Here is a 12,431-nt window from a genome sequence, read left to right on the forward strand (position 1 = left end):
GTAAATATATAGGTACAGTGAATACGCACGTGCTGTAAGTACGAGAAGTGGCTTTAATTTAACCTAAAAGCTGTTCACGTCAAAGTTTCTGTAGTTCTGCGAGGTGTATCGAATAGATAGCTAGTTCATATATATAACGAGCGAAAAGTAAATTATTTCTTACAATGACAATGCAGGTTCCTTCAAATGTGGACTCTGAGCAGATTAAAGCTGTACGTATTCGTAATGTTCTCATTTAAATATTGTTTATGAAAAGACCAACTCCGATTTTTCTGACTGAAGAATGCATTTGGAAACATGAAAGACAGTAGACTGCACAATAATTTTAATTGTGTTATTAAAGAAATAAATTGTTAATAATAAAAACACGAATGATTGAATCATTTTTGTACTTCAGTTTCGAGACTTCCTGACGTCCTATAACAAATTATCAGAAGTTTGTTTTGTTGATTGTATAAATGATTTTACTGGACGGGATATCAAGACGACGGAAGAGAAATGTGCTCTGAATTGTATGGAAAAATACTTGAAGATGAACCAAAGAGTGTCCCAACGGTTTCAAGAGTTCCAAATGATTGCTAATGAAAATGCGTTAGCTGCTAATAAAAAATTGGGTGAAGGTAGATAATTTTAAAGAATTAAATATGTATAAATTGTTCATAAATGAGATAACAGGTATATATTAGGTTAGCATGTATACTGTAATTTGCATATTTCATTGCCATATAATTTTGTCTTCGATTGAAATAGAATACGAATAAAATAAACATTTCATAAAAATTAACAAGGAATAGATTTTCATTTCGAATTCATGGTATGAACATCTATTATGTAATATTTACATGTAATGGGTTGAATACATTTCAATGATGACATTTTTGTGTAAAATATATTAAATAAACTAATAGCGAATGATTAAAATAATATGCCACGAAATGCACTAATACATAACTAATGGAATAAAAAGAATATAGCATTTGTTCGGCTAAATATTTTTATCGCATTAACAAAGAATCTAATTTAAATAATACCTAAATCCTGTATGTTCATAACTTCTTACGTCGCCTAATTGTAGAGTTCCAGTTCCACAATCTTCATTCGAGAAAAATATTATGCATACACCGTATCTAAATATACATATAAATAATTTATTGTAATAAAAACAAATGACCGAAAAACGAATTTTGTTTAATCTAACTTGATTTTGAATGTCCGTAATCATGAAATTTTGGTTTCCCATGAATTTCTACATCCATACTATTTGAATCCCATTCCACGTGCGATAATTTTGGTAAAGCCTGCACTGAATCTAAATTCGACGTAGGAGTTATTACTTGCGAGCCGAAGCTTGTACTACAGATTTGATATTCCTGATTATGACCTGGTTCTTGGTTTGGTGTATTCGGCGGAGTTCTTCTTAATCTTTTATAATCTGAAAATCGTTTTAACGGGACTTGATCTATGCAGATAGCTTGTGTGGTATGTCGTGTTTTGTATAAAATCGGACATCCTAAGTCTCCTTTCAAACTTAAACTGTATAAATTTGCCAATCTGCGAAGTTTTTCTCGTTCCGGCTGCCGCATAGGATGTAATTTCAATTCGCTTTGAGTCGGGTCTTGTAAAAACCTGGACACTTTTTCATTAGCAGATGTGATAATCGAATATCCAGGCTTATTATCAACGTGACGACGACCAGCACGAATCTCTCTCCCGCTAAGACCTTCTCGCATTCTTTGAATTCTTTGCCTGTAACTTTTTCTTCCCTTATCTGTCACATGTTCAAAATTTCCGTGTAATAACATTTGAAAACCTGCGTCTGTAGTAACTTTATCTTCGTTAGCGCTTTCGCCATCGTCCCACCAACTAGATTCCCCAATCCAATCTGACTGTTCGTCATCGCCTAAAATGAAAGTGATTACTCCGATTGTGGTTAAAAAAAATCATTGTTCAAGGCTAAATAAGTTGATACCTTCACGATCTTCATCATTTGTAATTAAACCAGCTTCTGAATCGCTGGATGAAATACTTGAACTTGATATTCTAGAACAATCTATCGCATCTTCGGTTTGCATTTTAATGCGATTTCTTGATTTTGGCGTCCTGTTCGGTTTTATCGATCTCATTTCACAATCCGTAGAACGTTCCCTGCATGATCTTTTACGTTTACCACACCTACAATAAAAAACACTTCTCTTGGTATACATTTGATTTTTTGTATATATAAAACATTTCTTTGTTTATTAAATAATACACAGTTAATGTTATACTATACATTACCATATTGTCCCATATTTATTCTTACAATCGCCTCGTAAAATTCTTTTTTTATCTCCAAGTGTGGTCGACATAATCGTAACTGTTTGCGACGTTGATGGATTACAATCTGAATCTGTAGCCATCCTTTTAAATTTTCTTTTACGTCTTGGATTTCGTATCGGTACAAAATTTTCATTAACAGAATCGCTCTCAATGTTGCTGACGTTATTCAAATTTGAGAAACGTGCGAATCGTTTAGTTTGATTTGTATCGTCGCTGTCGGACTGATATTTCGATGCTGTGTTACTTTTTGGTATATGAATATCGCAAATGGAAGACGAGCTGTCATCTGAGTGTTTGCTCACGTTCAGGGATGCTGAAATGAAAACTAATTGCTCAGATATTATCTTGGAAATTTTCTTATTACATATTTGTCATGCCTCAATAAAAAATTACTTTCAAAGATATATAAAGTTTGACTTCTTTGTGGAACAAAATATGGGTTCTATAAACACAATCTTGATAACAATCCGCTGTGTACCTTCTAGAAATAGACTGGAACCAATTTCATAAATATGCGATTAGCACAGCGGTGTTCGACTTCGTTGTTTATCTCTATTTTGAAATACACACACATTTATGTAGTGTCAACTTACAAAATGCACGAATAAATAACTCTTTAAAAATAAATTATATTTCTTTGTATTTCTTGCTCCGTCGCACTTACGAATATTGCCTGTGGAACGAGTTCTCCTTCTGATACCCCATCGACGTCTACCATTTGTACCGTTGCTGCTTTCCTCTAATGCCAAAGTTAAATCGTGTACAAGGGCCTCCATTTTTACTCTTAAGTCTGCTGGTACAGCTTTTAGAACACGCTCCATTTGAGGGATGCACTTGGACCTGACATTACACCATGTAATTTAAACTTGTACATGTCTGTATATTTATAATATTAACAACAATATGCGACATCGACAATATTGAAACTTCGTTAAGAATCATTTTGACGTTTTGCTATAAGAATGGTATATGTCTAGTAAAATTGTTATGTTAACCCTTCTTCCTACCTAGAATAATTCCATTCTATATGATTTTTTTCATTTTATGGATATGAACATCGACAATATTGAAACTTCAATATAGAATAATTTCATTCCATATGATTTTTTTCATTTTATGGATATGAAATTGATGTAATACCTCTTCCAATACTTAAATGTTTAGCAATCGATTAGGTACCAACATATTTAATAATCTAAACAATATTTTATAGTAGTGGTGACTCTGAATCGCTGCTCGAGTGCTAAGGGTTAATACCATTATTATAAATATATATTGAATTACATTTAAACGAAGATAACAGAATATTTATCAATTATTATATGCGCTAATTTAGACAGGAAGAAAATCAATAATTTATTTTCTGTATGATCTTCGTGCTATCTATCTCTGCTTTGCTGTTGCTCTTTTCTTAATGAGCTATAATATGGTTTATCCGATGTGTATATTATTTATCATATTCTAATTGATAACAGGTCTTGATACACAAGGAAACGATAAAACAGGATGTCACAATGCAAAATGCTTGTTACTTACAATTAGCAGCGAATACTAATTGTCAAAACAATATCCTTAAGCGAATACGTCGCATTTCAAATAAATGACAGATATATAGACACACGGATTAACATGATACTTGCCTGTATAGGGAATCGTGTGAGATCTAGATTCTTTTCTAACTGGATGTCATTATTAGTCGATGCCTTTCCCTGTTTAACAAATTCGAACGGAATAAGACGAAACTGTCAATTCTAAACTATTCTGACTGTGCGCCACGGACCTATTCTGCTTCTTTACTTTGGATTAGTGTGCGATATCGAAGTTGTAAAAGTATAGCGTACGTGTGCACTCACTTATTCTCACAGACAGTAATTTGGTCATGGTTCACCTATAATAATCCACCATGGACGTGTTCCGAAAATTGAGCACCTCTGCTAACGTGCAGTCCAGTGCAGTTAAAGCCAGTGTCTCCACAGAAACTTACAGATTCGAAAGAGACATTGTTAAACAATATAACGTAACTTTTTATGTAAATCATATCGAGTTAAGTAGAAAAATTGTGAAACACTATACGTAAGATTTGTGCTTGTGTACAATGAATTACCGATTTCAAATGTGTAATGTCATGCATCTATATTTATACAAGCTCTATTTATTTATATACATTATACATACTGAATAGATCGAACATCAACAATTACAAACTTATTAGCCATTTTGTCTTATAATAAAAAACGATGTTTGGTATATATCGTTGTTCATTCGAAATGTTACAGACGGCGAAATGTATTTTGAAATAAATACTTAGACTGTGCGAATGCGTATTGGAAACGGACCTTCAGCATATTTTGTCGGCCATTTCCGGTTGTGTGCTTTACAGACGCTTCGTCCCTCTCCGAAGTTGTTGTCGTTTTTAAGTTGAAGGCTATATCCAAGCCGTGTATTTACGGAGAGCTAAGTAATTTTGATTCTTATATAGTTTCTTTGTTCGTCTCGAAATACTGTGCGTGATGTGGTAGTATGGTAGTAACACAGAACAACTCAAAAACCCATCCCATCGAGAGAAAACCTGGCGGTTGTGTAAATAGCGCGTAGTGGTGCCTGCGCGTACGTTATGCGCATTCGCAGACAGATGAGCGCGGGATCGTGGTACTCAGACGCAAGGGGACTGTAGCACGGGTTCTTATGCGAAGATACGTTGAATGGAGTACATACGAAGTGTCGGGTAACGTAAGATTATCGTTCTTCACGCGTCGCTCGTCGAAGCACGTAGAATAAGGGTTTGGTCCCGAAAGGGCCTCACGATGGACGGGGCCAACGTGAATGGCGGGAACGGCGACGAGGCGCGCGAGAATCCTAACCTCGAAATCGCTGAAATGCCGGACTTACAAGAGACGCAAACGAAAACGGATATATCCATTAAAATGGAATGTCAAGAAGTGAACGGTGACGTTAAAGGTTCGTCGAAGAAGAGTCCGACGCCGATCGTTCGAAGGAAATTACGGAAATTTAAAGCGAACTCGACTAGTACTATAGAAAGTGATACAAGTACAAAAGGACGCAAACGGAAGCTTTCGGAAACCGATGATGTTAGCTCCGAGGAGTCTACGGAGTTCAATGGATTCGATACTCAGGCAGATAACGAAATGGAACCGGGAAGTCACATTCTGAGAAAACTGATAGGTATTCGTCATTGTTGTTATAACACATATCCTAGATTATAGTATCTTTATTATTAAAAGTCTTATTATATTCCTAATATAATCTTTTAGCAGTCCACATGTTTTTATTATTTTATTACCGCTGCATTCATATATTTTCATTTTTTAAAAACGTTAAATTCACGTTAACGTTATATCCATCAATATAGTATTTACATTAAACAAATAATCTTTCAGTGAAAAAATATAGATTTGCTATGACATTGTTTTGGTAGATAAACAACGTAACTAAACTACACATTCATTATGAGAAATCAGCGATTACTTGTTTAAGCATGTAATCAGTCAATTTATAGTCTTAAAACAATAATAGTCTTAAAACACCTTGTATAAATAATGATACGGAATATTACATGTCTGTATGATTTATTGCAGCTGAAGCTGAGATGGCAGAAGCTCAATTGGCAAAACGGTTTAAACATAGTGTAAGGAAAAATTTTGATGGAAGATACGACGAAGATTCGGATGACAATAGGATGCATAGCTACGATTCGTTACATATATTAGATATAGATAAAATAAAAAAAGAAAAGGAATCTGACAAATCTGAAACAGATTCGATTGGTTTACCGAACACTATGGAGTCTGAAACAGATACACGAAGAACAGAAGATACATCGACCAAGTCAACAAATTCATCTGCTGCTAGTAGTCCAGCTAGAACTCCACGATCTAAAGGTCGTGCGGCTCGTGCTGCCAGTCCAGGAAGTACAGTGAAACAGAAAATGATTATTGATATGACGAACCCTGCATTCAAGGAACCTTTTAAATACGGTTGGAAACGAGAGTTAGTGTTTAGAGCAAGTACTGATGTAAATCTGAAAAGAATGGCTGATATATATTATTATACACCAAAGGGAAAGAAAGTGAGAAGTTTTAGAGAAGTTGCAGAATTTCGTAAGTATAATTTACAACGATACGTCGATAACGATTTGGGAATAAATATGATAATATTACTCTCGTCTTTACAGTTAATACAAAACAGTTAACTGTTGATAATTTTACATTCTTCAAAGAACCGATCGGTATTGAAGATCCTACCAAGGAAATTATTCGTGATGCGAAAAGAATGAGAGTATGTAATTTTATTTATTGTTCATAGAAAGATTACAATTTCTTATTAAATATTAATAATTACTTTGTCACAGGGATCTATAGGAACAACTCCACCCAGGAAAAGCTTTCCGCATAAGAAAAGTACACCTGGTAGAAAAGCCGCAGAACCACCGCCTACTACTCTCGTATCTGTGCCTACAAAACCTGCTAAATCACCAAAAACTCCATCTACTGGATTTAAAGTCAAAGTGCCTGGAAAGAGAACTCCTCAAATAAGTATGCATTTACAATATGAAATTATATTTTTTATCATCTTCATTCTATTTTCATTTTACCGGGTCTCGAAAACCAGTCGAGTTCTCGAAAATTTCGGGATTCTTCAATATTCTCGAAATTTTTGAGAACGTCTTAAAATATTGTTAGTCGTGAAAACTGACGACAATACAAACGATGGTAGCGAACTTGTTAATAAATGGATTTCTAATTTGTAATTTTTTATACATTAAATATCACTTTTGTAAGAATTACGTTTCATATATGCATAGCAGAAATAAAATTATCTGAAGAAAGTGAGATGCTTCCACCTCAAAGAACCACAAGCACAAGAAGGAGTCAGCCGATAGTAGAAAAACCTCTACCTCCAAAGCCTAAAAGACAACTAACGTGAGTATCTAACAGTTTCTCTTTTAATAATATTTATTCTATAGAATAATCGCGATTAATTTGCAACATTTGAGGGTATCACGATGCTTAATAGTTGAACATGATTAATGGTTAATAATTACTATTAATAGTTAATAATCATGTTTAACCTGCTTTGAAAAGGTCCAATGAAGGATTTACAGCATGTGCGTTTACTATATTTTACTCTTTAAAATTCTTGAGTGTTGTAATCTCAAAATATATCGAGTAAAAGAAAATATTTCAAAAAGAAAACTGACTTTGTACAGTTAGTTAGTAAATTATTATTACGTAAAAATCCTTTTATATACATAATTTTGTAGTTGTACTGGTACAGAAATATTTTATTTTGCTAGTTTAAATACTATTATCTATGTTCTTTTAATCATTTCGTGCATAAATAGTGCTTCAGTAGACATATAAACTATTAGGTCTTGCATTGTATAAAAGAGAAATTAAAGTACATTTTATTTTATCAATTATACAAATGCATGCTGTATAATAAGTATACATAATCATAGAGTTTCGAGATTTTATTCTGAAGCAGTTCAAACATTTCCTTCTATATTTTTCATGACTGTATCCTCCTTTATCCTTTAAATCCTTAAATCCCTAATTTAAATTTTGTGTTTCATTCCTTAATCCTTGTCCCCAATCAACGCACATCTTACAGGCCCAAAGTTCAAGAACCGTGCAGTATAAGATGCTCAACGAGTATGGGATTGATACCAAGCTTACAATGTAGCGTGTGTCTCTGTTTATATCATCCTGAATGTGTGGGTGGTATGGAATTTGCGGGAAGTGACGATTACGTTTGCAAGGTAATTTTCCTCAATTTACGACTATAATATTGAATATATTTTGTACATCGATATGATGAAATATACAATTACAAGTATAATGTGATGCATATATATGACAAATGTAATGTCATACAGAATATTTTTAAGCTTCGTAAATATTATGAACTACAGATAGAGACTTGAATAAAATTAAAATACAAAACATTTAAGTACTAAATACAGCTTAGTTGACAGTGTATAAGTTTGAAATATGTTCATTTTGTTGTAGAACTGTCAGCAAGATACTAGTGAATCTCAACAATCTCAAACAAATGCGTCTATGACGCCTCCTCCATTAATACCGATTAGTATGCTAGGCACACAAGGCGCAAAAACAAAGTATCAAGCAAACTCAACTCCTCCAAAATTACAAAGAATTCCAAAATCTGACAATACAGATTCACAGTCTCGAAATGCTACTAAAGTTTCGAAAGCGCATCCATCGGCATCGTATTCCCCATCGAATTCCGAGAAAAAGGAGAGCAGTTGGTATTCTCAGGCAGAAAATGAATTTTTACAAAGTCACGATGGAACTGTACCGAAACCAGCACAAAATATTGCATTGATGGGTGGCAAAAAGTACATTGTTGTGCCAAAAAATAACGCTATGGCTGTCCAGCCAGCTATAACAGTGAAACCTGATAAAATTGGTGATAAGCCTCCTATACTGCAGGATGGTTCGTTTACTGATATGTCAAACACTGCTGAAAATTCGTTAATAGGAAGGTCACATGGTCGTTCATCGACAAATTCCTTGGGCAAGGATATCGATAAGTCAAGCGACAAAAATATGTCGAAAGATATTACGCATACAGAAATTACTGAATGCTCTGTGAAGGAACAGAGAGAAGAAACGTGCAATGACAGTAATAAAATAGATACAGTAACTTTTGATAGAACGGAAAACGATAGATCCAATGCGAAAACAGAAATTACAGAACGAGCCGAGAAATCAGTTTCAAGTAACAAATCACTTGAGAGGACGACGTTAGTAAATAATTCAAACACAACTAGTACAAATAACGACAAAGTCGATTCACGACAGTCAATCACAAGTAGTTCTGGTACTATTAAAATAAGTAGCAAGTAAGTGTTTGTTTCTCAAACACACCAACATATTTCTTTTACTTCCTTATTTTATACATTTTCTCCAGATAAATTAAGGCAACTCTCTTTTGAGGTTTTGGCAGTTGCTTTGTACATATTGTATTTACAAGATATGTGTTCTGTTTGTATGATGATTTATTGATTATCATCAGTGTGTTTAAGTATTTCGTTCCATTTTCTTTTTAATATTTCTTTTTTTTTTGTTGTTTCTTTAATTATGTCGGAACATTTCTGGCATAGTCTTGTTAAAGTATTCAAGAGAAAGATTCTGCAAAATTTACGCGAGTGCCATTGTAAATGCAATATATACTGATGTTTATTATATTTGAAAATATAAAAGTTCGAGGTGAAAAATGAATTTGATTTTATCTTGTGATCGAAGCACACTGCCTTAGCTTCTTAGAAATGCGGCCAAATTTTTGAGACGTGTGATAAAATGAACAAAACAATCACATATCGTTGGTTCTTGCAGGTATTGTGTAATTGTAGTATCAATGTAAAAAACCTATATTCGACAGACTCGGCCTTTTTCCTTAAGATGAGAGAAGACAAAAAAATTGGCTAACTCTTTAACATGTTATTTACATTCATGCTACAATTACTGATACAGCTACTGATAAGTGCTTCAGTGGAAAAAATCTAATTCATTTTTACTTTTTATATTTACAGATATAAAGACATGTGCGAGCTGAAACACAAAAAACTCTTAGTGCGTTTTCCTAAAAACATCCTACAGTCCTTGTTCCACATTATTTATACCTCCTGTTTATGTTTGTTTTTTGTTTCTATGCTTTTAATCAGTTTTTTATTAACGTCGAGTTTTCAATGTTAAAACCTTTTCTTTTCAGAGGCTTTTACCTGTATTACTTATTCGATACAGTATAATATCGTTGGCATCATTGTTGTAAATCATTGGTCCTTAAAAAGCCTCTTTAAAAATTTATATTCTCGCCTTAATGTTAAGGGAAATAGCTAATAGGTCGGTTAGCAATGTACACTCACTCTTTTATTTTAGAAATCAACCGATTTTACATATACGATGAACGATACCCTTAGCGTATAGATCTTAGGCAATTACTTAAAAAAAAAAATAAAAAAAGGCTTGTAATTGTAACTTTATCTTGATACTTGCAGAATAAAGCAAACTCAACAGGAAACAGAAGAAGAAGAAGAAGAACATCAACAACAACAGCAACAACAACATCACCAGCAACATCACCAACAACCGCAACATTTTATGGATTCGGTTTGTGCTGGATATCATGCCTTGCTACGTATATTCCAATACCTTAAAGTTCAAGAATTGCTTCGAGCGGCTAGGGTGTGCAACATGTGGAGGGACTTGGCCGCACATCCTTCTTTGTGGAAAACTGTGAGAATGAAAAATAGTCAGGTTACGGACTGGAATGGTTTAGCGGATACGTTACAAAGGCGTGGTACTCAACACTTAGATCTCCGAAAAATGCTTGTGGCTGGCGAATGCGATGACATTTGGAAAAAGTTCTTGATAGTCATACCACGTGTCACTAGCCTCGTCAAGCTAGAGTTGTGCAGATGCCCTGTCATGGTAGTGGAAGAAGTAATAAGCAGTTGTCCTCAGCTAGAGGTATTGAGTGCAATGTCAATAAAATGCGACACCTTGAACTTGGAATCGGTTGGAAACCTGAAACGCTGTCAAGAATTGAGGCTGAAAGCAATAAGCGGAATGTCTCTGCAAGTAGATCTCACGCCTTTACAAGAATTAACGCATTTATCGCAACTTGTAAGTGAAGAAATATATGGTATATTAACATTTTTCTTTTTCATTTGTCGTGCTTCTTAATGGTTAAACCTAATGTGTGTTGTAGAGTTTAACATCTGTTAAGGAACTTGGAAAGAAGAGAATCGACGTCATACAAAATCTAGCAAATTTGGAGACACTGGAATTAGGAGAATGTTCCGATTTTCCAGACAAATTTGGTACTACCGTTTTGATAAAACTGCAGAAATTAGAGCGCCTGAGGCTCGAAAAAGGCCAAGGCTCGTGTTGCACGTTTGATATTTTGGAGGGTTTGTCGAAACTGCAAAATCTAATGCAAATGGAGTTGGTCAATTTTGATGTGAAGAATGGCTTCGACAAATATCTTGCGAATTGTAAAAATATTAAGAGGCTGTTAATTATACCAACTTACATATCCCAGTCGGCAACGTCTAACAATATGGTGCTTGGCGGTGTTACCGAGTTGTCGAGTAATTTGACACACTTTGTTTGGGGTGTTACACTTGAGTTACTTAGGGTTACAGAATTATTTGTCGATCAATGTAATTTAATGAATAACCAAGTCACTGGCGATTCGATACCAATTCTCAAGCCAGTACCCTGTTTAAAATTAATCAAAGATGTTGAAGATGAAAATGACAATCAAAAAGGTATTTTCTTTCAAATAGATGCGTACGTAAGCACAAGAAATTATGTTACATATACGATGATCTACCAAGAAAAATCTTTACTTTTCAGATGACGATAAACAACCAAACTTAACAAATCCTCAAGTGGATATATTGCCGTTGCCTCAACTTCAAAAACTGTTACTAACGGCATTGCCTAGGACACGTGTTAAAATCTTAAAGATTCCTTTCCATGCGACGTGGCGGCAAAGCATTTCAGATACTGCTACGCAATAGAAACAAATTAAATGAAATTGTATAAACACGTATGCTACAAAAGTGAAGAAAAAAAACCTGTTATGAGAAAATTAGAAATTTTGTGAATTCGACTCCACAGTGTCTGCACAAAACTTAATTCCAGTAATTGTGAATTGGACAAAAAGTAATTTAATATTTATATACTATATGTTTTTGTAGTCTTCAACAATTCCCCTTGAATAGTGTACTGATACACTCTACAGTAATCGCAGATAGTGTTTTTCATTGAAGTTATTAGTGATAAAACCAGGGGACCACAAGGTGCATCGCGTGCTGTTTCGCCTACAAAGAAAAATTCCATGAAAGGCTGGTATCCTTGAGTAAAAATCGTTTGAACAAAGAAAGTCTCCAATTTTGTAGATTACAATATACATGATACTGTTTTCATATATGATTTAACATTATCCGTTACACTGTAACGTGTATCTGCGCGAAGTCAAATGGTTGAAGTGTGCAAAAAACGAGGGATGTACATGTTTAGAATAATTACTGTACGAAATTATGGTAGAAAAGCGTCGCG

The 12,431-nt window shown here is 34.2% G+C and overlaps 3 protein-coding genes across 10 annotated transcripts; 2 read left to right on the forward strand and 1 right to left on the reverse strand.

Annotated features, from left to right (window-relative positions):
* The first annotated feature begins 7 nt into the window (after window positions 1-7).
* Tim9a (translocase of inner membrane 9) lies at window positions 8-787 on the forward strand. Its single transcript, XM_076425202.1, has 2 exons — window positions 8-212; window positions 398-787. The coding sequence occupies exons 1-2, from the start codon at window positions 165-167 to the stop codon at window positions 626-628; spliced, it is 279 nt and encodes a 92-aa protein (XP_076281317.1). The 5' UTR covers window positions 8-164; the 3' UTR covers window positions 629-787.
* Window positions 788-1,167: 380 nt separating this feature from the next.
* On the reverse strand, window positions 1,168-4,803 carry LOC143209491 (G patch domain-containing protein 2). Of its 6 annotated transcripts, none has more exons than XM_076425185.1 (6): window positions 4,656-4,803; window positions 4,173-4,298; window positions 2,984-3,159; window positions 2,278-2,644; window positions 1,970-2,172; window positions 1,168-1,900 (listed from the first exon to the last, which is right to left on the reverse strand). In XM_076425185.1, exons 3-6 carry the CDS (start codon window positions 3,138-3,140, stop codon window positions 1,194-1,196), a joined length of 1,434 nt encoding a protein of 477 aa, XP_076281300.1. In that variant the 5' UTR covers window positions 3,141-3,159; window positions 4,173-4,298; window positions 4,656-4,803; the 3' UTR covers window positions 1,168-1,193. The 6 variants fall into 6 exon arrangements, with proteins under 6 accessions (XP_076281300.1, XP_076281301.1, XP_076281304.1 ...); XM_076425186.1 differs by having other exon boundaries at window positions 4,495-4,679; XM_076425189.1 differs by lacking the exons at window positions 4,173-4,298; window positions 4,656-4,803 and adding an exon at window positions 3,960-4,166 and having other exon boundaries at window positions 2,278-2,632.
* Window positions 4,804-4,957: 154 nt separating this feature from the next.
* Window positions 4,958-12,423, forward strand: LOC143209475 (uncharacterized). Of its 3 annotated transcripts, none has more exons than XM_076425144.1 (10): window positions 4,958-5,502; window positions 5,916-6,437; window positions 6,512-6,615; window positions 6,689-6,872; window positions 7,142-7,259; window positions 7,951-8,098; window positions 8,349-9,205; window positions 10,361-10,988; window positions 11,074-11,635; window positions 11,724-12,423. In XM_076425144.1, the coding sequence occupies exons 1-10, from the start codon at window positions 5,124-5,126 to the stop codon at window positions 11,888-11,890; spliced, it is 3,669 nt and encodes a 1,222-aa protein (XP_076281259.1). In that variant the 5' UTR covers window positions 4,958-5,123; the 3' UTR covers window positions 11,891-12,423. The 3 variants fall into 3 exon arrangements, with proteins under 3 accessions (XP_076281259.1, XP_076281260.1, XP_076281261.1); XM_076425145.1 differs by having other exon boundaries at window positions 7,145-7,259; XM_076425146.1 differs by lacking the exons at window positions 7,951-8,098; window positions 8,349-9,205.
* The last annotated feature ends 8 nt before the right edge of the window (window positions 12,424-12,431 follow it).

This window comes from Lasioglossum baleicum, chromosome 6 (genome assembly GCF_051020765.1).
Source record: "Lasioglossum baleicum chromosome 6, iyLasBale1, whole genome shotgun sequence".
NCBI lineage: Eukaryota > Metazoa > Arthropoda > Insecta > Hymenoptera > Halictidae > Lasioglossum > Lasioglossum baleicum.